Source organism: Lycium barbarum, chromosome 3 (assembly GCF_019175385.1).
Source record: "Lycium barbarum isolate Lr01 chromosome 3, ASM1917538v2, whole genome shotgun sequence".
Lineage (NCBI taxonomy): Eukaryota > Viridiplantae > Streptophyta > Magnoliopsida > Solanales > Solanaceae > Lycium > Lycium barbarum.
This window is the reverse complement of record NC_083339.1, coordinates 39,232,595-39,257,920: the sequence shown is the minus strand read 5'-3', so window position 1 is coordinate 39,257,920 and position 25,326 is coordinate 39,232,595. Positions and strand designations below refer to the sequence as shown.

The 25,326-nt window shown below is 37.3% G+C and overlaps 1 protein-coding gene across 2 annotated transcripts; it reads left to right on the top strand.

Moving 5' to 3' along the window:
* The first annotated feature begins 17,979 nt into the window (after positions 1-17,979).
* On the top strand, positions 17,980-24,408 carry LOC132631025 (probable serine/threonine-protein kinase WNK5). 2 transcript variants are annotated; one of them, XM_060346624.1, is made up of 7 exons: positions 17,980-18,888; positions 20,356-20,621; positions 20,767-20,990; positions 21,099-21,256; positions 21,906-22,227; positions 22,876-23,229; positions 23,763-24,408. In XM_060346624.1, exons 1-7 carry the CDS (start codon positions 18,793-18,795, stop codon positions 24,173-24,175), a joined length of 1,833 nt encoding a protein of 610 aa, XP_060202607.1. In that variant the 5' UTR covers positions 17,980-18,792; the 3' UTR covers positions 24,176-24,408. The 2 variants fall into 2 exon arrangements, with proteins under 2 accessions (XP_060202607.1, XP_060202608.1); XM_060346625.1 differs by having other exon boundaries at positions 17,983-18,888; positions 23,784-24,408.
* Positions 24,409-25,326: the final 918 nt, after the last annotated feature.

The window sequence follows — 25,326 nt, the reverse complement described above, 5'->3', positions numbered from 1 at the left end:
TCCCACCTTCGCCTTGCCCTTCTGGGCCGCCGTTGCCTTCTTCGGAGGCATCGCTGCAAACACAACAACGGGTCAGATCAGAATGATCCTAATAACACAGCTCTATCGCACGATCTAAGATTCCAAAGAAAGGGCAACACAACATCCTAGATGTCCTGTAGCTTCCTGTTTATAGATGTGGTGCACAACACATCGATAAACAAGACTCTACTAGACACGGCCTGTAGACATTCCGAGGACAAACCGCTCTGATACCACTTTGTCACGACCCAACCCCATGGGCCGCGACTGGTGCCCTACAGGGACACCCCAGACAAACTCACACCCATATCATCGAAATCAGACTCGTCCAAACACAACATACGATATTCAGACTCAACATCGTAATCAGACATCTACCGGATACTGATCCTAAGCAGTCGCCCGTACAGATCAAACAAATCGCAAATCAGAAAAGAGGCGGAATGTACTTCGCCAAATTTTCACACACACACATCCGAAGGGTGGCGGAATGTACATCGCCCCCACAAGCATACACATACATACAAAATCAGAGGCCGACTTGGCCATAGTAGTGTACGGGCCGCTTAAGAACACAAAACAGGCTCACATACGAACACACCGGACCCACGACCCACAAATCTGACTACAGGCCTCTAGACAAAACAGAACATAAGACATATGAACATAGGACGGGACAGGGCCCCGCCGTACCCACTCATCCAAGTATACAGAATACAGACACAACAAAAGATATGTACCAAAAGTAGGCTCCGGATCAAGGGGAGCTCTCCAACACAGCAGACTGAGTAGCCTAAATCGGAGGACCACCCAGACGAGCTTCTGTACCTGCGGGCATGAAACACAGCCCCCGAAGACACGGGGGTCAGTACGGGAGAAGTACTGAGTATGTAAAGCAGAGGGTACAGAAATCACAAACACAGCTGGAGTCAGAAAGAACAAACACACCGACATCGTAGACAAAGCAAACCTGTGCGGGAGGCGAACGTACAAAATGCAAATCAAATCATGTATAGGGTTTAGGAACGTGGTCACCCCCCGACGCTGGTGCCACTACACATCATAACTCCAGAAGTTTTCAAATCTCCGTACAGTCTCCAGACACATCATATCACACACACATCATATCATCAAAACATATCAAATGCCATATCACATCATAACTCCATAAACGGTAACCGGCCCTATGGCGAGGCCTCGGAAACCGTAACACATCATAACTCCCGAATATATTATAGCGCGCACGATCACAAAGTCGGCCCGGGTACCGACGAACGAAGTCATAGCAGACAGCACGAACAGAGTAGTGCAGAAACCATATGCATATCAAAATAATTTGTCAGACTCAACATATAATTTACGTACAAGTATATACTGACGCCAGAAGGCTCGGAATAGGAATCAGATTGATCAAAGTTTGCGTATATAAGTTACGAAGTGCCAAACGGCTAAATTCTCAAGAAAAACTGTTCATACGTCATTTTCCGAAAATCTCACATCGTTCAAAGTACAGAACGTACATTAATGGCATAGGAAGTTTCAAACACATCCTTGGGTCATAAACAGAAGGTTGCGAATCGTAACAGACACAAGCGAATCAAACAAACCGAATAAGGGGAGCCTCGGGGCTCGCGGGCCCACCTCGGGTCAAATTGAGGCGGCGGACACAAATCGCAGATTTTTGGTTCCATAGAGTCATTTGCAAAAGTTTCGAAGAGTTTCGGACTCAACAGCACAAGTTATGGAGGTACGAGCGTTCTTTTACCCAAATGGGACCAAAAGGTTTCAATCGCGCTGAATGAATAGTGCTCGAACTTGAACCTCGATTTCCAAGAGCAGAGTTATTCCCGAGATTCCGAAATTTACCTAGTGGGTCTAGGACATGCCAAAAGAATGAGAGGTAGGCTTTACATACCTGGTTGGCGCCTTACGCTCCTCAAATCGCAATTCCCGTTTCGTCCAGAAACTGCAGATGGTCACTTTTACCAGTTACTATTCATGAGAATTAACATTTTAGTCTTTGGGCTATATTTGGCTACCGAAATTTCGGCAGCACTTCCCCTATAAATCTAACACCCCCGAGACTTAGCTCGGCTCAAAATACAACGACAACAACAACCCCAAACATCATTAAACCATACAAACCACAATCATACTACATTAACTTCAAAATTTTACTTTAATACATGAGTTGGCAAATTCTTGATTCAACTTCAAAATTCCAACTCTATTTCCACATTAGTCCATTCATTCACTCATTCTCAATTATTCAAACACACTACATACAAGTTCCAAATCACATACAAACATTCCCAAAGTTCACTACTTTCCAATTTTCATTCAAAACACCAAAAGTTACGACGAACGTTCTAACTTGCGTCGTTTCATTCCAAATTCGTTATCATCAACCATAAATCTTATTTAAAGTATTTAGTGTCATAAATATACTATGATATACACAAATATACCAAATGTATACGCTTTCCGATAACGTCCGAAATTATTTTCCAACACCAAATCAATTCTCCAAACATTCATTTACGTTATAAAGGTTACAACGACACCTCAAACGACTAAACGGAATTAAATTCACATGGTCTTGCACTACATACAAGCCACGGCCAAACACACTCTTTTTGCACACACATGCCAAGCACAAACACAACACCATTCCAAAATCTTCATGCTAATTCAATCACTAACACATATGTACCCATTTCATAACATAAAAACATTGAAATCTTACCTTAATCTTAAGATCCCGATTTGCCGCAAACGAGCACCTTACGCCAAACTAATTGTACCCCGTTGAAGAGGGGCTCGAGTACTTCATAATACGTTAAGGACAAGGATTTTTAGATCACCACAAAGCTAGCAATTTTTTTTTTTTTTTTTCTTTCCCTATACCCTTCGGCCGAGAGCCATTTTTTTCTTGTTCTTGAATTTTTTTCTTTTGTTCTAGATAATTATCCATTACAATGTGATATATATCCACTTATAGGTCATGTGCATAGCACATGACCTTGATGGAATGGGCTTGGGCTTGCCCCCCCCTTTGGCCGGCCACTTTCCTTCCTTTGGGCCTCAATTTTTGTATTCCATTTTCTTAGCCCAATGCATAAAATGTCCCGTTTTGTAATTCCCGAAACTAATTTCTAAAATTCCAAATTCACCCTCGGCCTTCCCCGAGGTCTTGACATTAATAGTTTCATAATCAACACGAGCATAGCGACTTAAACCAAAATTTCTTCCTCAATACACACAAGTCTTATTTATCTCTTGATTTCCCGTTATACGAAAATACGGGACATAACAAGTACCTACATTATCCGTTGGGATTCTATATTGCTTGATAAGAATTTGACTTATGAGGAGGAGCCTATCGCGATCTTGGATAGGCAGGTTTGAAAGTTGAGGTCCAAGGAGATTGCTTCTGTGAAAGTGCAATGGAAGCACCGTCCTGTGGAAAAGGCTACTTAGGAGACTGAGTCTGATATGCGTAGCCGATATCCCCAGTTGTTCACTGATTCGGGTATTTTCTTACTTTCCTTCTTTTCTTTGCTCGAGGACGAGCAACAGTTCAATTGGTATATGATGTAACGACCCGTTTGGTCGTTATAGTTCTTTTGTCACTTTCGCCTGCTCCCGAGCATTAATTAGCTCCCTTTTGACCTGATAGGACTGTTGACACGCTTCCCGATGTGTCTAGACAGGATTCGGGCAACTTTGGAAAAAATATAGACTTGAAGTGAAAAAGGGTTGACCCGAGGTTGACTTTTGGGCCAATGAACCTTTTTCAAAATTATGTCAATTCTGAGAGATCCGGATAGTCATTTAGAACTTGCGTGTGCGTTTGGTTCCCAATGCATTCGGATGCATTTTGGGACGTTGGATAGGAAATAGAAATTAAGGCATCGGTGGTTGACTCGATCAACGAGACCTCCGTTTGAAATTTCGAGACCACAGGTGCGTTCGTAGCGTGTTTTTATGTGGGACTAAGTATCTGGTATGAGAGCAGATGGTCTCGGGAGTTAGTCGAATAATCGGATCGAAGGAAAATATTGGGCTAAAGTTTCTGGTGTCTGCTGCCAGCGCTGGCGGCACCAGCACCACAACGGCGGAACCGCTGGGGCGGTGGACATTCCGCTGAAGTGGTACGAGCCATTTAGGCTTGACCGCTAAAGCGATCAGGTGACCGTTGGGGTGGTCACAGTACCGCTGTAGAAAGTGACGGGCAGTTAAGTCCATTAGATGAGTCTTAAATGAGTCTTAGACCTTCATTATTTCATAGCTCGATATTGGAGCTTGGGAAAGTTGTTCTTGGAGACAAATTGAAGGAATTCTTGGAGGTAAAACTTTGTCTAATCCTTTACTCCTCTTTAATCACAATCATCTTAGATTTTCTCCTTCCCTTTTAAATCCCTTAGAAATGGAATTTGAAGGAGGGTTTTGGTAGATTTTTCTCTAATATTATACTTGATAAATTAATGATGTTAATTTTAAAATGTGATGAATCTAAGCTTAGTAGGCCCATATCTTTCACTTTTAACGTTGAATTTCGGATTTGGAGAATTAGGGTTCATACCCAATTTGGGGGTTTTTTACTTGAAATCAGATTTGGGATAATTTTTGAGTTAAATCAATAATTAATGATTGGGTTATGATTCCCTAGTACTTAATTTGGTATTTTACCCGTGATTTTCCCGTTTTGCCCTTATGGGCCGGTTTCCCCAATTTCTAAGGTTAAAATGGACCTAATTGATATCGTAGCAATATCAGTATCATTCTCCATGATTTCTAATTTATAATTTGATTACGCTTAGATTACTTTGGTTCTGAGCTTCAGAGGAAGGGCAAGGCAATAGAGTGACTTGGTGTTGCGGTTCGCCAGTCCAGGTAGGTTATGGCTTACCTCTACTGAGACTATGCATAGCGAATCACATATTTAGAATATAGTATCGGAGACAGCATGCGAACCTTCGGGTATGAAGTTGGGTTGGATATTGCCTTAGATTGGGCCCTGATATGTGTTGGGACTAGCCACCCCGTTATATGTGTTTATTGTTCCATTTGATGGTTGATGCTAGGAGTAGTGGTAAATATCAGAATCTGTGTTACTATCTTGACTGAGATATGGTTGACATACCGTTGTTGGTATTTGCATGGTGATACATTGTTGACGTACCCGTTGTTGGTACTAGTAATATTGATATATTGTCGGCATACCCTTGATGGTATTGTGATATGAGACATTGATGGCGTACCCCTTCGTGGTCTTGTGATATTGAACTTGATTGTTGATACTTGATGTACGCATTGCACTCACTCTCACACATTCTTGATGCATGATCGATACCCGGTGATGATCCGGTATCATTGATTGAGTAAATTTATATTTGATAAATTCCTTATTTGAGTGATTGTAAAGGCCGATGTCCGAAGATCCATTTCGGAATGGTTGATTGTATGAAACTGATGTTTGATAAACTCTTTTACTTGAGTGATTGTAAGAAGGCCGATGTCCGAGGTTCAATTCTGGAATCGTTGACAAGTGCATTGCATACATTCCTTCATATTCATGATGCACGGCCGATAGCCGATAATTATCCGATATCGTTGATTGAGCGACTCTTTTACTTGAGTGATTGTGAGAGGCTGATGACCGACGATCTATTCCGGCATCGTTATTGCATGGCCGATTTCGATGTTATTTCGGAATCGTTGTTAGTGCATGGGCTCCGCGGATCCCCCAGAGTGGTGCCGGTGAGACTCCCTCTGTAAGCAATTAGCCAGGGTCCTGTATGTCTGTTGGGCAAAGATCTGGGGCGGGTGGCACTTAGACTTCGCGAGTCACACTGGGTTGTGCTACCGAGAATTCGATATTTCCGTCTGGAGTACATGTGTACACCTCATTTGCATGTTATTACATCTCATCCATTCCATTATTGCATTGCATTGCATTGGCTTGATTGCGATTCGTGGTGATTGATTGATTGATGATTGAATTGGTTATATACATATTTCGGACTTGGTGTACTTAGGTTTAGAGGCTTTACATAGGCGATGACGGATACTTGGTTGTGATCTTATTGTCTTATACTTGTTGGATTCCTTACTATATACTTATTTTCTGAATTGTGTTATCTACGCTTGGTCGGCCGATGATGCCTACCAGTACTGTTCTTTGTACTGACCTGCACTTGCTGCATTCTTTTATGAATGCAGAGTATCAGGTTAGATCTACTTCTCTGACTCGTGGCTGATCGACTCTTCAGCTTCCACTTGAGTTTTCCAAGGTGAGCATGGTGTCCGCTGACCTCGGAGACTCTTCTATTACTTATGTCTTGCCTTCCATTCAGAGACATGATTTGAGACTACTTATTTATTATTACTCAGACCTTTAGTATTCGGATTTAGATGCTCTTGTATGACCAGACCAGATACTGAGGTGGATTTCTTTTACTGCCGCACTTGTTAACATTATATTATATTGTGAGACTTACATTAGTTCACTCTCTTCCGCTATTGTCTATTATTGTGAATATTGAGTTAAGGGTTTGCCTATCGAGGTGGGAAAGGGAGGTGCCCGCATGACCTAGGCTGAAATGGGTCGTGACACACACACACACACACATAGCTAAGCATATAAGTTAAGGCTTTTCTAAGTTTATAACTTTCTATTTATAACTTAAGTATATTTATACTAGATATACCTAAAATATACTTGAGTTATAAAATAGAAGAACCAGTTATAGTTCCAAATGCTGTTTATTCATTAGTTATTAATATTATAGAACATTTTTCAAGAAGATGATCGGATAATAATGAGACCATTAGGACCTTGCTTCAGAATTTAAGATGCAAAACCCTTACCTCATTTAGGTGGTATAAGGATGTATTCTTTTGTCGGGTTATGAAATTACCAGAGTACAATGACACTCATTGGAAATCTAAATTTATAGATGGATTACCAGCCCTTTTTGCACTTGTTGCCGTTTTACAGCATTCAAGATATTACTACGCTGTTCATGGGTTAAATAATTATCCCACTAACCTTTTAATTGGCCAGTAAAACACAACAATAATCATATCTGCGATAGTTCGCTCATTATTTTTATTAACCTTACTTATTGTACTATACATCAATGTTCTATGTATGGTACAATAAATTTGTCTTTCACTATAACCATCTATGTTCCATTCATAGATTTCTTTACCACTATAATTATTGGTAATAATATGCTCATGTTCTTCTAATGAGACATCTTAAGGAGTAGGCCTAGGATAATAGTACATCCTTTGAGCAGGTTTATCAGCATATTATTCATCTATTTTATTAATATCTGCTGCAACCTTGACCTTGCAATCCATATTAGGAAAATTATCGTCATCCTCTGCTATCAAAGGATTAATATTTAAACTTTTGAATTTCTCATCAAGCATTTGCACTAATTCTGAAAAAGGTTTTAATTTAAAATTTTCAATTTCAGGTGGAGGCTGTATACTTGGAGTAGCAACAACTTCCTGTTTTTTTCCCTTATTAAGGGTAGAATCATGTAACTTTCTATATGAGAAAATAGTTTGTCAATTCTATCATGAAGTGAAAGAATTTGTTTACCCAAGATATTCATGTAAATATTAGCATAATTTTTTTGTTTTAGCATATTATTAATATGCCTAGCAGTAACTTGTAAAGTATCATTGTCAAATAATTTTGAAAAAGCTGCAAAATGAAGAACTTTGTCATCCTTTCCAATTTGAAAAGATTGTTGTGGAGGAAATATAGTATTGATAATTTCTCCATTAGTCAGTCTATATTCGCGTTCCAAAACAAAAATATAATTTCCTACGTATTTAGCCATAAACCAAGGAACAAAAGATATAATTTTGTTGACATTGGAAAGATCCTTATAAAAATCTTCTTGGAAAAATGTTTTTTCATCATCATTAAAATTTGGAAAAAACCTAATCCCTCATAGGGACAGTTCAAACCAGTTTGGTCTATGGCCCTGTATATTTTAATGCTTATCCTAATTTGCAGGTTGATAATTCTTTAGACGCTTTAATATTAAGTGTTAAATTACATGATTATGATTATATGCCTGGTATAGAGGTAATAGGTATCTGTTATAGAATATATTTTAAACCATTATATACTATGAATCCTATGTGTAAAATTATGGATTTCAAAAATGAAACTATTCTGATAGAAACTAATTTTGGCAAATCCAAAATTGTTACTCGAAGACCTATTAACTGGGATGAAATTGATTTTCCCAAAGAATGGGTCATAGAAGGAGCAACACCTCCTCAAAATAATATTAATACTGATATTTCTGAAATTGAACAAGCCCCAGATGGGCTATTAAATTAAGATTTTATGAACCTCCATCTTTATTAGATAAAGCTGAAAGTCATAGCATCAGCAGCAGATCTAGACTAACTAGATCAAATTCTTCATTCCATTCTTATATTTCACCAGTTGATTTTATTGTTCAGTCTCCATCTAGAGCTTCTATGTTATATCCCGCATTTTTGCGCATTCGGATAATTTAAGATAATTGCCGAAGATTAAGAACAAGACTATAATTTTGATCTTGTTTGGTGTACAAGTTGTTTATGAAAATTTTGAAGTGGGAATATTAAGAAAGTTCAAAGGCATGAAGGGAAATTCGCAATACGACTCGTGGAAATATGGAGGAGGACGAAGGGCAAATTTGGAATTTGAAAAATAATTTTTCATAAATTGTAGGACAAAAAAAAAGGTGGGCTTGCAATTAAAGAGGCCATTTGGGTCATTCAAAGGGGGTGGGCTTAGGCCCAATTAGAAGCTTAATGAATAAGCTTAAAAGACGACTAAGTCATCTTTGTTTCATAACATTTCCTAGAAATTTCTAGAATTTTAAAGAACAAAGAAGAAAGAAAGGGGAAGGGCCATTTCGGCCAAGACCCCAAAAATTCATGCCATGGAAATTGATCACAAAAAAATATTTTCTCCTAGCAATCCCACCAATTGGAAGGCCCTCTACAACATGGAAGAGTTGTTGGAACAAGAAAATCATCCATTTGTACAAATTCATAATCTTAACCAAGAGGAAAGTTGAAGGAAAAAAAGGTAAGAACAAATCTTCTTTATATGTTATGGATGCTTGTGTATATTGTAGGATGCGTAAATGAATGAGAAACATGAAAACATGAATGTTGAAGTGTGGCCGTGTGAGTATGGTGTTGGCCGAATTTAGTTGCATTTGTGGAGAAATGATGAATTAATTTTACTTAGTATCATGATTGTTGTGGTATGTTGAAGTGAATGAAAATCATGAAAATATGTAGTGTGCATGTGTGGCCGTGTGGTGCTAGAAGAGTGAGCAAATTTTATCTTGTATGTTGGTTGTTGTTGTAGTGAAATCTATGATGGAAAATGGAAGCTTAATAATTTTAGTTTAGGTGGTAATTGTTGGAAACTTGTTCTAGAAGTTTATGAAGATTGAATATGATGTTCTTGCATGTATGGCATATAAGGTTGTTAGTATGGTGTTGTTGGAATATAAATTATAAGGTTGTTATTGTTTTTGTTGGAGTTGGAAGGTCTTGAAGGAAGTAGTATGTTAATTGAAATTGTTATTATGATTGTTGGCATTGTTGTTGATAATTTGGCCGGGTTGAATTCCCGGATTGTTGTTGATTAAATTGGCTAAGTTGAAGTTTTGGAGATGGTGTATTTATAGGGGAAGTGCTACCGAAATTTCGGTAGACAAATGTTACCTTACGATTCAACTTCTAGATGCGCTAATTAAGGTTTGGTAAATATGACCAATTTGTAGATTTTGGCGGATTTGCAACTTGAATTTGGAGTAGCATAAGGAGCGGAAAAAGGTATGTAAGGTTTTATCCTTTCTTGCTTGGCATGTCTTAGGCATACTAAGTTGGATACGAGCCTCGGGGACAACTCTATTCTCCGGAATCCGCACCTAAAGTTTCTCCTTTTTCATTCAATAGAATTGAATTAGAAAGTGTGCGAAATGTTGGAAAAACCTCCGAAGCATCTAGAACTTGTATAAATATGACCTGACTACCTTAAAACCCCCACGAGTGACGTCATGAAATGTAATGTACGTAAATTTGGTACGCCACCTCATTTGACCCGAGGTGGGCCCATTGTTCCCGGATTTTCCTTATTGTTCTGTTTATCAAGTGACAAGTACTGTAACTATTCCAATGAGAATATTTCTATGATAATGATGATGTAAGGAAGAGAATATGTCCATGATAAGTATGACAAGAATGATTCCATGACCAAGTGTCTTAAGTCAAGAATTCAATGTGAGTATGAAAGTGCCCAACTAGTTCATGATCTTTAATTCTATTCCGTGGTCATGACGTTATTCTCTAAAGATTTCAAAGCACATGAATTGATGTCTATGATGCCCATGATTTCATACTATGTTTTCTTCTAATGCCATTCTCCGTTGATAGTCTCGCCTTAAAATACTCGTTCCTTCCAGGTGAGACAAACCGATCACGGTTATTCGATAATGTAATCCGAGGTCACCGACCTTACGTCACTCCGATGGATACATGATTTTCTTTGGGCTCTCCTGCATGCTTATATGACATATGTATATGAGATATTAATATGTACATGGGGTGGGGGGAAAGGATACATGGGGATTGGAAGGGAAACATGTTTCACTGCCACCTGGTCAGCTGGCTTACCATCCCGGACGCGGGATGCCCGGACGCGGGATATATGGGCGAGCCGATGTATTTCGGTGCTATGTGGGCGAGCCGACATTGTTCGGTGCTATGCTATGACCCGACATGATATGACACGATATAATATGACATGATATAATGTGACACGCTATGATATGACATGATATGATATGATATAATATGACATGACATGACATGACATGATATGATATGATACGACATGATATGACATGACCAGATAAAGCATGCATGGCATCCGCCCCCAGGGCACTCATATGTTCAGGTTACTCTTTTGTTCCATGATATGGTTGGGCAGTTTACATGTAAATGTGTATATGTCGTTGCAAAAAGGGAAGGTTAGCTTACTTGATATCTGCCCTAAGAGGCAAGCAGAGGTACAAGTTATGTTCTTACTATATACTATTCTCTATGTCTCCTACCATGATCTTATGTTATTACTCTTGCCTTACATACTCAGTACATTGTTCGTACTGACCCCTCTTCTTCGGGGGATGCGTTCATGCCGCGCAGGTACACCCAGACGAGTGAAGCTAGCATAGAAGACGTTCCAGCGGGGTCGGTAGACTCCACTTGTTCTGGAGTGCTGCCGAGTCAGAGTATATGAGCCATGATGTTTTGTTCGATGATAGAGACTTTGCAGACAGAGTCGTGGGTATAGAGTGTCAGCTTTGTAGACGGCTTCGCCAGTCAATATGTTATTATGTTCAGGTCACGGGTCCTATATGATGATAGACTTTACTTATGAAAAAAAAAATTGGAGAGCTTACTATGTATTTTATTCTTAAGTGATTCAAGAGTTTATGTATGTAATAAGAGTCAGTGGGTTTGCTCGGCTCCAGATATGGGGTCGGGTGCCCATCACACCCTGTCGGGATTGGGGTGTGACAAAGTGTTATCAGAGCAGGTCGGTCTAAGGGTTGTCTATAAAGTCGTGTCCAGTAGAGTCCTGTTTATGGGTGTGAAGCCGGCCACATTTATAAACAGGAGGCTGCGCGGCATCTAGGAATTGTTGACCTTCTTTCTGTCTTAGATCGTGCGATAAAGCCAAGTCATAGGAAATGAGATTCCTTATGCTAACCGTCGATTTTCGCAGCCGCCTAGTGGTGACGAAAGAAGACAAGTGACGAGATGGCAAGTTACAAAGGTAAGCCTGGATAATTGTTCTATTTCTTGGAACTGTAAGTTCTGATGGCTGGAATATGTCATATAGCCATATGTTTTGCGAAGTATTATCGATATTTGCTATGTACTGATTTTAAATAGCAGGAGTGGTAGACGAAGTTCTACCAGAATGGATACGTTTAATAGAAAGAGACGCGGAAAAAGGGAATGCCATAAACAGACGATATACGGGATGTGTTGTTCTAGAGGACCTATGGGTCTGGCGTGGCAACGAAGGTGAGATCGCTACAATTGAGAATCTGGAAGTCCAGAACAGGAGGTAGCCATACACGCAGGCGGAAGATGAACACCGGAAACCAAAAGGGTAAAACCGTAATTGTAAAAGAAAGGACGAGTTACGCAAATGTTTCGGGACCTGTAAGACGTCGACTTGCTCCAGAACATGTAATAAAGGTCATGTGAGGAAGCGGAAGCGAAAATGTCAGCATTAAGACACCGAATTCCAGTGAAGTTTTTGGGTTAAGCGTGCTCAGGTGGGAGCAATTTCATGCTGGGTGACCCCCTGGGAAGTTTACAAGAAATTCTGCATATTCGGACATAAGGGACAAATGGGAGATTAGCGTAGCCTAAGGAAAACTAGAGTATATGGGATGGCTGGAAACTTTAAGAGGGCGCGTAAGACAAGGCGGATTAGCTCGGTAAAGAGACAGGGAATGCATCACAGCCCTAGAATTAGGATAGGCTTGAACAGCATTCGGACGTACTTTGCGGGCTAGCTGATAGTAATTATATATGTACATGTGAAGATGTAGAATATTCCAAGATGATTGTATAGGTGAATCTCAGAGTTCCAGTAACCGGCACTATGACAAGGAAGGCATTAATTAAACAAAGGAATAGTTCACGAGCTTTAGAATTCATATGAAGAAATAGCAAGAAGAGGAAGGTACTCGAAGATGGTTAGTATATAAGGAGCCCCCTAAAGGGGGGGAGATCATACTATATTAGACCTAAAAAGGAATTGCAACACTATCAAGTGTCAGAAAAGGAAATCTATTAGCTTGGAATCAGAATTTAAAATATGTCGGCGTGTCACAAGAATACTTGGGAGAAGAGTAAAAGCAAAATAAAGTATACTAAGAGATAGACCTGAGGATAAAAAAATAGCCTACGGCTACATTGAATCGTTAAGTAAGGATTGCGTACTAAGACATGGCTTCCGTTAAGTGCGGTGACGAGACAATAATAGAAAAGGAAGGACCCGGAAAGAATAAGGATAATGAGGTGACACAGGGAGTTAGAAAAACCTATGACATGGAGCGGTGACTCATGAAAAGTCAAGGAGTTCGATTATAAGGAACATAAGGTAAATGATAAGGAACGGGCATAATGGAAAGAGCAGCTATCAAAGAAACCCATGACATGGAATGAGGACTCATGTAAGGATCCAAGAGTTTGATAGTAAGGAAAGTAGGATAACAGATATGGAATGGACATGGAGAAAAGGGACTATAAAGGGACCCCCTCCATGAGGTCAGTTGAACATTCGAGGACGAATGTTCTAAAGGGGGGGGAGGATGTTATATCCCGCATTTTTGCGCATTCGGATAATTTAAGATAATTGCCGAAGATTAAGAACAAGACTATAATTTTGATCTTGTTTGGTGTACAAGTTGTTTATGAAAATTTTGAAGTGGGAATATTAAGAAAGGTCAAGGGCATGAAGGGAAATTCGCAATACGACTCGTGGAAATATGGAGGAGGACGAAGGGCAAATTTGGAATTTGAAAAATAATTTTTCATAAATTGTAGGACAAAAAAAAAAGGTGGGCTTGCAATTAAAGAGGCCATTTGGGCCATTCAAAGGGGGTGGGCTTAGGCCCAATTAGAAGCTTAATGAATAAGCTTAAAAGATGACTAAGTCATCTTTATTTCATAACATTTCCTAGAAATTTCTAGAATTTTAAAGAACAAAGAAGAAAGAAAGGGGAAGGGCCATTTCGGCCAAGACCCAAAAAATTCATGCCATGGAAATTGATCACAAAAAAATATTTTCTCCTAGCAATCCCACCAATTGGAAGGCCCTCTACAACATGGAAGAGTTGTTGGAACAAGAAAATCATCCATTTGTACAAATTCATAATCATAACCAAGAGGAAAGTTGAAGGAAAAAAAGGTAAGAACAAATCTTCTTTATATGTTATGGATGCTTGTGTATATTGTAGGATGCGTAAATGAATGAGAAACATGAAAACATGAATGTTGAAGTGTGGCCGTGTGAGTATGGTGTTGGCCGAATTTAGTTGCATTTGTGGAGAAATGATGAATTAATTTTACTTAGTATCATGATTGTTGTGGTATGTTGAAGTGAATGAAAATCATGAAAATATGTAGTGTGCATGTGTGGCCGTGTGGTGCTAGAAGAGTGAGCAAATTTTATCTTGTATGTTGGTTGTTGTTGTAGTGAAATCTATGATGGAAAATGGAAGCTTAATAATTTTAGTTTAGGTGGTAATTGTTGGAAACTTGTTCTAGAAGTTTATGAAGATTGAATATGATGTTCTTGCATGTATGGCATATAAGGTTGTTAGTATGGTGTTGTTGGAATATAAATTATAAGGTTGTTATTGTTTTTGTTGGAGTTGGAAGGTCTTGAAGGAAGTAGTATGTTAATTGAAATTGTTATTATGATTGTTGGAATTGTTGTTGATAATTTGGCCGGGTTGAATTCCCGGATTGTTGTTGATTAAATTGGCTAAGTTGAAGTTTTGGAGATGGTGTATTTATAGGGGAAGTGGTGCCGAAATTTCGGTAGACAAATGTTACCTTAAGATTCAACTTCTAGATGCGCTAATTAAGGTTTGGTAAATATGACCAATTTGTAGATTTTGGCGGATTTGCAACTTGAATTTGGAGCAGCATAAGGAGCGGAAAAAGGTATGTAAGGTTTTATCCTTTCTTGCGTGGCATGTCTTAGGCATACTAGGTTGGATACGAGCCTCGGGGACAACTCTATTCTCCGGAATCCGCACCTAAAGTTTCTCCTTTTTCATTCAATGGAATTGAATTAGAAAGTGTGCGAAATGTTGGAAAAACCTCCGAAGCATCTAGAACTTGCATAAATATGACCTGACTACCTTAAAACCCCCACGAGTGACGTCATGAAATGTAATGTACGTAAATTTGGTACGCCGCCTCATTTGACCCGAGGTGGGCCCATTGTTCCCGGATTTTCCTTATTGTTCCGCTTATCAAGTGACAAGTACTGTAACTATTCCAATGAGAATATTTCTATGATAATAATGATAATGATGATGTAAGGAAGAGAATATGTACATGATAAGTATGACAAGAATGATTCCATGACCAAGTGTCTTAAGTCAAGAATTCAATGTGAGTATGAAAGTGCCCAACTAGTTCATGATCTTTAATTCTATTCCTTGGTCATGACGTTATTCTCTAAAGATTTCAAAGCACATGAATTGATGTCTATGATGCCCATGATTTCATACTATGTTTTCTTCTAATGCCATTCTCCGTTGATAGTCTCGCCTTAAAATACTCGTTCCTTCCAGGTGAGACAAACCGATCACGGTTATTCGATAATGTAATCGGAGGTCACCGACCTTACGTCACTCCGATGGATACATGATTTTCTTTGGGCTCTCCTGCATGCTTATATGACATATGTATATGAGATATGAATATGTACATGGGTGGGGGGAAAGGATACATGGGGATTGGAAGGGAAACATGTTTCATTGCCACCTAGTCAGCTAGCTTACCATCCCGGACGCGGGATGCCCGGACGCGGGATATATGGGCGAGCCGATGAATTTCGGTGCTATGTGGGCGAGCCGACATTGTTCGGTGCTATGCTATGACCCGACATGATATGACACGATATGATATGACATGATATGATGTGACACGCTATGATATGACATGATATAATATAATATGACATGACATGACATGATATGATATGATACGACATGATATGACATGACCAGATAAAGCATGCATGGCATCCGCCCCCAGGGCACTCATATGTTCAGGTTACTCTTTTGTTCCATGATATGCTCAGACAGAAGCACCCCGTACCTATATGGTTGGGCAGTTTACATGTAAATGTGTATATGTCGTTGCAAAAAGGGAAAGTTAGCTTACTTGATATCTGCCCTAAGAGGCAAGCAGAGGTACAAGTTATGTTCTTACTATATACTATTCTCTATGTCTCCTACCATGATCTTATGTTATTACTCTTGCCTTACATACTCAGTACATTGTTCGTACTGACCCCTCTTCTTCGGGGGCTGCGTTCATGTCGCGCAGGTACACCCAGACGAGTGAAGCTAGCATAGAAGACGTTCCAGCGGGGTCGGTAGACTCCACTTGTTCTGGAGTGCTGCCGAGTCAGAGTATATGAGCCATGATGTTTTGTTCGATGTTAGAGACTTTGCAGACAGAGTCGTGGGTATAGAGTGTCAGCTTTGTAGAAGGCTTCGCCAGTCAATATGTTATTATGTTCAGGTCACGGGTCCTATATGATGATAGACTTTACTTATGAAAAAAAAAATTGGAGAGCTTACTATGTATTTTATTCTTAAGTGATTCAAGAGTTTATGTATGTAATAAGAGTCAGTGGGTTTGCTCGGCTCCAGATATGGGGTCGGGTGCCCATCACACCCTGTCGGGATTGGGGTGTGACATTCTATTTCTCAAATTAGAGAAATTGATAATAATAGAATCAGTAGTCTTAAAATTGATCAAGATAATATTTTCAGTGGTATTCAAGACACTGAATTAATAGCGTCCGACATGGATTTTAATGATATTTAATGGATCAAGTGAAAAGAACTGATTTTAGACGGGGATCACCTGCAAGAGAAAAAATTAGTAATGAATTTTATATGGTTGAAGTTTCTCCAAAGATTATAGACTTGGAGACTAATACTACTTTCTTTGATGGAATTGCTAATATGTATTTCTTGATTGAATTTTCTATCCCATGGATCATGAAATGGTCGGTCGAAGTGGGTAATACCCACACAATATACTTTGTTTAAATAGAATTTTTTATATAAAATTCTGAAAAACATTAACTCAAAAATCTACTGAGGGCACCGTTCATGGATAAGAGTTAATACACTAGATAGAAACTACCATAGCCAGTTATAGAGAGTCTATTCACTCCAGGCAGCAAAGGGAAATTCCTAGCCCCTTCCAGCATATTGCTAGAAGAATTCAAATGAAGAAAGGAATTATACTCCCCCCCCCCCCCCCCCCCCCCCCCAGAAGATCTGATAGCTGGATGTATGAGGAGTTTAAACAAGATTTAATAAAAGATCTTAATATGGAAATTCCTTTAGATGCATCTATCGCATCAGCTAGTCATACTACAGACAATGAAGATGATAATACAAATATCTTAGCAGGAGAATCTCAAAGTCCAGATAATACTGAGGACTTTTCACAATTCATGGCCCAATTATTTAATAAACTAACTCAATCTTTACTTTTATCCACTTTAATGAAAAAGTAAATAACATTTCACCTCTTCCCTTGATAGCTTTTCCCAGATTAAATGAGACATCAAATGAGAAGAGAGATGTAACAAATAAATACACGGCCAATCTTCTCTTAAGCAACTTCTATGTTTGATCTAGAATTATTTCCAAATAAAACCTACCAGATATAATAATAAAGAAGGACACTTGTCCAAATTGGAGATAAAAAGAAAATTAAAGAAAACACCTCAAACGATGGTAGAGAGAAAAGGGAAACAATGTTATATAGTACTTCCTCCTTCCATATTTATTTGTCCATATTTGACTCGACAGTTCCTTAAGAAACAAAATAAATAAAATGACAGTCTTACTATATATGATCTTAATTATTATAAATCATATCACTTATTGGGAAGTGAAATAAAACTAATTAATACTTAATAATAAATATAAAATAATATATTATCTCTTGATATTTTTAAATTGAACAAGTAAAAATGAACATTTATTTCTTAATTAGTATAATGCACAAATTAAAATGGGGGGAGGAAGTAATAGACTATAGTGTCATCTCAAAAAGGTCAGAAGATTTCATGTATCCATCACTTACCAGAAACGCCCCACCCTTTTGTTAACTCCAAAAGTCTTCTAAAATCTCTCCAATTCAACTCTATACTAGTTACACACACAGACATTTTTCTCCATCTTCTTTCTCTCCAATTCATTTCTTTCTATTGGTTATCCCATATTCGATCATATCGCTCTCTGGTCCTGAATCTCATTTGTTCTCATACCCATATGTGATTCTCATTCACCACCAACAAAAAAAAAAAAAAAAAAAAAGGAAATGTCACTTCCAAAGCATGTCCACAGATTTTTCAAGTTTAGAATCCCATAAATTTCTTGTCAAAAAACCCCACTTTTCTAAATTCTTGAATAGTTGTTGTCTACTTTAGATATTCCCTTTCTTGATTGCATCTTTACCTCTTATAGTGCTTTTTATGTTAGACTAATCAGGTTTTGCCAGCACAGAGTTTTATTCCTCTCTTTTTTTCTTTCTTTTTTTTCCTGAATATAAAAGACAAATGATTTGTGGGGAGTTTTCTCGTGAAGTTGTAGGGATGGCTTGGATTATGCTAAGGATTGATTATTCAAGGTTGTTTGGGCTTTTGTTTGGTGTTTTCTCTTATGAAAATCATGAAGGAAAGCCTGGGATTTCATAGCATTGGTTTTAGTTCTCTCGTTCTCTTTCTCTCTCTCTATAATAAAGTGTAGTGATAATCATATAGTAGTTGCTTGCTAGAGATATATAACATAGATATATCCTTCAAAAGTAAAAGACGAAGCTTTTCTTTTGGTGGAGTTGTTTACTTTCCTTGTGTATATAAGGTTTTGATTCACCATGCATAAACTTCGGTTGAATGAAATGCTTGATTTTAATGGAGCAAACTTGGAGTTGGAATATGTGGAAATGGATTCATCTAAACGCTATGGACGTGTAAGTTTTTTCATATCCTTTGTCTTAATCAATTTGATAAATTAAATCATCCTCTTTGGTAATTAGTAGATCTACCAATGAATAGGTACCAATGAATAGGTTTTCTCTTTTCTTCTTTTTGATTTGATATTTTCAAGTCTAAACTTCATAAATTGGATTTTTTCGGATTTAGAAGTTCGCACTCTTTTGTCATACAAAACAAAATTAAAACCATTATCTTTATTTCTTTGTTACATCAAGATTTGAGAAAAATAATTGGTGATTTTTTCTCATCTTCTAAAATAAAAATAATTGGTGATTTTTTCTCATCTTCTAAAATATCCTGGGACAACAGCTTAATGCTTATGCTAGAAAATTAACAGGTAGCAATGAAATAATTAAAATGAGCCTCTACCTAGTCCTACATCACTATTAAAAATTTGACGTTTTCTAGTCATTTAATTATCCTCAGAAATAGCATGCTATTGGCCGGCAAATGTTAGTTGAAAGCATCCAAATGGCGGACCTCATCATTAGTAATAAAGAAGCAAAATAGCAAGTTGACTTCTATAACAAATAATTTTTTATCTCAATTGTACACACATGAGACCTCTAGCTTGGTTTTTCCCGTGATAAATTATATTCCATCTTTTATTTAGTTTTGGTAGGTGATGAGCCCAGCCAAACTTGTGTGGTATAGGGATTTTGGCCAATTGACTTTTGGAATCTAAAAAAAAAAAAAAACTAAATTAAGCTAGCAAATCATGTTTGATAATGTATTGATGATGATGCTTATCCTGGATATAAAAGGGAAATATCATGAAACATTGTAGTTCCTCTAAATACACATGGCACAGAGACTTTATATATTAACGGTGTTGAGACTATCCATCACATGATCACACAGTAAACTAAATAGTGTATACTTGTATTAGTTTTCCGTATACTTACTAAAAACTCTGAAGTTCTGAATTGTAAAGATATGGTATGATGAAAATAGCCGATTTATATAGGCAATATCAATTAATTGGGATTAAGTTTTAGTCATGTTAGTACGTTTCCTAGGTCCAGGGGCGGATCTACATGTTATCGAGGGTGTTCACCCGAACACCCTCGGCAAAAACTTACAGGGTATATATAGGGTAAATTTTTTGTATTTATATGCATATATTAACTTTTGAACACCCTGAATAAATTATATTTAGTTTTTTTTTTCTAAACACTCTGAATGAAAATCCTGAATCCGCCAATGCCTAAGTCCAATGTACTCTAGGAGTTTCGTAGTCTTGTCAGAGATTTATAGCCAAGTACAATATGTATAGAAGTACCTTTGCTTCTAGAAAAACTAATCTTATTTATTATTATTATTATATTATGACAGGCTTAAATGGAGTGACACGAGCAGTAATATAGTCAATCATAACTTGCGTGAGATTGATTTATTGTAGTTAATCCAATTGTAGTTATGATAAATGCCTTCTTTTGCAGTTCAAATATATCCTTGGGAAAGGAGCAACAAAGATAGTATACAAAGCATTTGATGAGTTACTAGGAATGGAAGTAGCTTGGAACCAAGTGAAACTCAATGATGTCTTTAGGTCACCAGAAGAATTACAAAGGCTCTACTCAGAAGTTCATCTCCTCAAAGAACTTGATCATGATTCCATCATGAAATACCATGCATCTTGGATCAATGTTGAAGGCAGAACCTTCAACTTCATTACTGAAATGTTTACCTCTGGCACCCTTAGAGAGTAATATATCTACAACCCACCTAATATTAATCATACAACATATTTATTTATATTGGTTCCATGTCTTGAAAGGGTTTAAGTTATATATACTGACAATTGTTATACTATGATCAGTGCAATTGCTAACACGTGTTACTTGAGGTAGGTATAGGCACAAATACAGGCGAGTAAATATACATGCAATTAGGAATTGGGCACGCCAAATCCTCGGGGGCCTTGCTTATTTGCACTGTCACGATCCTCCAGTTATACATCGAGACTTGAAGTGCGACAACATCTTTGTCAATGGACATCTTGGCAAAATCAAAATTGGTGATTTAGGATTAGCAGCCATACTTTGTGGATCCCACCATGCTCATAGTGTCATAGGCAAATTACCTCACTTTACTATATATTTTTCCTTTCTTGCACTCTATTTCATATTTAATCTATTGGCTTGACCAAAACTGTACTGATTGGTTTGTTATTTCTCCTTAGGTACTCCTGAGTTTATGGCACCGGAATTATACGAAGAGGATTATGATGAACTGGTAGATGTATACTCTTTTGGCATGTGTGTGTTAGAAATGCTCACTTCTGAGTATCCATATAGTGAATGTTCAAATCCAGCTCAGATATACAAGAAAGTGACCTCGGTAAGATCATCTGTGTGGTTTCCGCATTTTATTTTATATCAAATATTTACACGATCAGATTAAGTATAGTTGCAGAAAACTAAAACATCCTCCGTTTCAATTTATGTATCTTACTTTTCTTTTTAATTCGTTTAAAAAAGAAGGTCATTTTATATATTTATTAACTCTTTACACCTAACATCGTACTCCCTCTGTCTATTTAACTTGTCTATTATACTAAAATTACATGTCCACTTGTCCTGTTTAGCAAACCAAGACAGAATTTATTACCTAGTTCCTATTTTACCCTTATTATTAAATCATTTCCCAGTGTATTTCCTAAAACATTGAATTTATATATTCAAAGAGTGATATAGTAAACTTATCATTTTATTAATTACTTCTTAAGGAATGTGCCAAGTTAAACATGGACAAGTAAAAATGGACGGAGGGAGTACATGAATTAAAAATACCAACTCAAAGATATTTTGGTACATTACACACACCTTTAGCTTAAGACCACAAAATTCAAAAGTCTCTTTTATTTTCTTAAGCTGTGTCACGAGTCAAACCTTGTGTAAATTGAAACAGAGGGAGTAATTGAAAAAATGGTAACGTAACCTTCTATAATATGTTAAATCACACTGATAATATAAAATTCATTTATCAGGGAAAGCTACCAAGAGCATTTTACAAGATCAATAATGAAGAAGCCCAAAGATTTGTTGGAAAATGCTTGAGTCCTGCTTCTGAAAGGCCATCTGCTTCTGAGCTATTGAAGGATCCATTCCTTGCTGTTGATGAAGATGAAGTACAATTATCTCCTGTCATAAATTTGCCATGTCCAAAGTTTACGCCAAATGGAAAACAGAATGAAATACCTTGTCAGCCTGATGATTCAGTACTAGGTGGCACAGACATGACAATCACAGGAACAATGAATCCTGAAGATGACACCATCTTTCTCAAAGTGCAAATTTTTCAAAAGAATGGTATTGCTTTTCACCCTTTTATTTTTCAGAAATAAAGAACATAGTTAAAACTTGTAGTTCAAGAATTTTGCTGTATGCATGAGTCCGGGTCTTAATGTGTTCATGGTCTATATCTGTTGATAAAAGTGGCAACTGGGTGGGTTTGATTAAATTTGGATGGTTAAAACGGATCAAATCAATAAATGAGTCATGAGCTAACTAGCCAAAATTTACTTGGGTCAAATTGGTTTTGTAAAGATAGGTCAAACAACGAGTCATAACCCAACCGATCCAACATGACCCAACCTCTCATTTATTTTATTTTAATTTCTTTGAAAATAATGTGAAAGCTAATGTGGTTTTCTTAAATTATTAGCTTAAGAATTTCCTATTTTACATAATAATTCTCCATATCCAAATACGATTTTGGACTTGAGTTGCACTTTTAACTGTCCAGTTACGCTATTCTAACACTTTTGACCCAATAGTTTGATGGATCATCTCAAATTAACCCATCGAGTCAGGTCAACAAACGGATCATATATAGCCCAACATGTTTAAACTTTGACGAGTTACAAAAAATGAGTTAATTTTTATCTAGCTATTGTCTAGGTTTATTTAAGATGTCCTAGCAAAATGATTACTGATCGAAATTGTGTATATTTTTAGGACAAGCCAGGAACATATTCTTCCCTTTCGACATTTCTAATGACACTGCATTGGAAGTGGCCACAGAAATGGTGAAGGAGTTAGACATAACAGATTGGGATCCTCTTCAAATTGCTGATATGATTGACAATGAGATATCTGCTCTAATTCCAACATGGAAGAAGTCATACTCTTTTCAGAATTATGAACAACAGCATAGCTTCAACTACGTAGAAGATGATGATAATGAAAACACTCGCAATCCTTTTTATTACATTTCCTCCCATTCTTCTTCTCAACTTTCTCTGCCTGGTCTCCTCCCTTCTTATGAGTCAGCATTCCATCAAGGGAAACTAGATCATGATTGGCTTCAAGGTTTGTGCGCTTTCTGGTTCAACGTTTAATTTTTACACATGAACTAGTATGGAAGAAATTTTCTAAATATAACTCCGTCCTTTTCAATTTGTTTATCTTAGTTTGATTGGATAAGGAGTTTAAGAAAGTAAAGAAGACTGTTGAATCTTGTGATCTTAAACCAAAGATATGTATAATGTATCAAAATGACCTTCAATCTAGTAGTATTAAACATGGCATGTGAAATGCTTAATTTAAGAGACTAAGTTGCCAAATTTTGGAATGAAATAGGTTTTTTGAAACAGACTAAAAGGAAGTAAGACAACCAAATTGAAAGAGGGGGTGGGGGTGCTGGAAAACTAATATGAAGTTGTAACTTAAGTTAGTTTAATTAGGTAAGGAAGTTATTTTCCGCCTTTTTAAGGAGACATTTCTCTGTAATCAAATACCGAAAAATGACTTTCTCATGGAAAACATTTTCTTAAACAATAACTTCCATAGGTCAATCCAAATGCATTATCTTAATTTTATTGCATGTTCTCAATGTTCCATAGGTTTATTTATTCATATTGCAGATGAGTTGAAATTGTATGATGATTCTAGTTCTCAATGCTCGATGAACTCCTACGGATCATACAACAACTTAAACTTTCATTCCCTTCATGAAGATGATGCGGATTACATGAGTTCCAAGAAAGTAGAATCTCAGTGTACTCAGAAGACAAGCAAATGTAGTACAAGGTTTTGTCCTGAAACAAGCATGTCCAAGAATCAGAACACAAAACTAGTGAATCAACGCCCGAAATTGACTAAGGTACGGTCATTGGTTGATATACGTAGTGAATTGCTGCATCGTTCTCTTGTCGAAGAGATAAACAAGAGGCGATTGTTCAAGACTGTTGGTGCTGTTGAGAATATTGGCTATCACGATCCTGGGATCGAAAAAGGCCATGGTTTAGGTTGGTAACCCTCATTGCACTTTACAGTATGCTCGTCGAAGGTTGGAGATAGTGAGATAGTTAAGCCTAATAAAACAAAAAGAATGGTCTCTTCCTTTCTTCTTTCTCCTTATTTACTCTTTTTTCAAATCCCTTGGAACTTAAAACCCCGATGAAATAATTTACTCATCGTGTGATTGTAAAATATTATGGACTCTCAAACTTTTAACTTACTGTTTATGTGAACTACATTTCCCTGGCATATCCAATTTTGTTTGTATAGCTCAATCTTTGTCAACACTCCCTGTTGAGAGTTGTGTATATTGTTGCTACATATTTGTTTAGTTGTAGGAGGAGTCTGATACTTTAATTTACTAAGATATTAGTAGTTTTTTTAGTTATAGAAGTATAATACTTTGATTTAGTAAAATAATTAGTTGCAGGAGGCGTCTACTACTTTGTTTAAGTAGCTATTAAAGCCCTATGCTTAATAAATTTTAGAGACATAATTTCGACTACATTTTCAACATTTATGTTGCTGCATCCTTTCAATAATAATAAAAAATAAATAAATCAACAAACAGATGTATCGAGATCGAATCTCACCACCACCTATTACCAAAAAGAATTTTCATATATTCGGCCCACAAAAATTAAGCTCACAGGTGAAGGGAGGTAAAGTAAATATAAGTATGTTCTCTCTAACCGCTTATGCTTTTGGATTTCCCCCCAAAAAACTACTCAAAAGTTTTAGTTCCTGAGTAGGTGTATTATGTACACAAGGAGGCTAAGCAATAATTCTAGACTGAATGACTCAATCTAATCAAAATGTAGAAAAAACAAAGGATATCCCCTACAATATTACTCTCAACTCCAATATGCAAATTTACCGTCAACTGACAAATTTTTTAGCTATCTCATATCTTAATCTTATACTCGGCAGCTGATATTTGTATCATTGAAAGGTTCCTTTAGCATCCTGAGGTAGCATGTGAACAGTTTAAATCAAAGCATGTTCAGGTCATATTTGGTAAAGGATTTACATGGCGCAACCTTTATAATCCAATGGATCTTCATTCCATTTTCGATAGTTAGAACTTCCTTCGATATCCATATTTACATGTACATCTATTTCTCCGAATTTTCCAACATACCACAACATGTGAGATCTACGGAATCA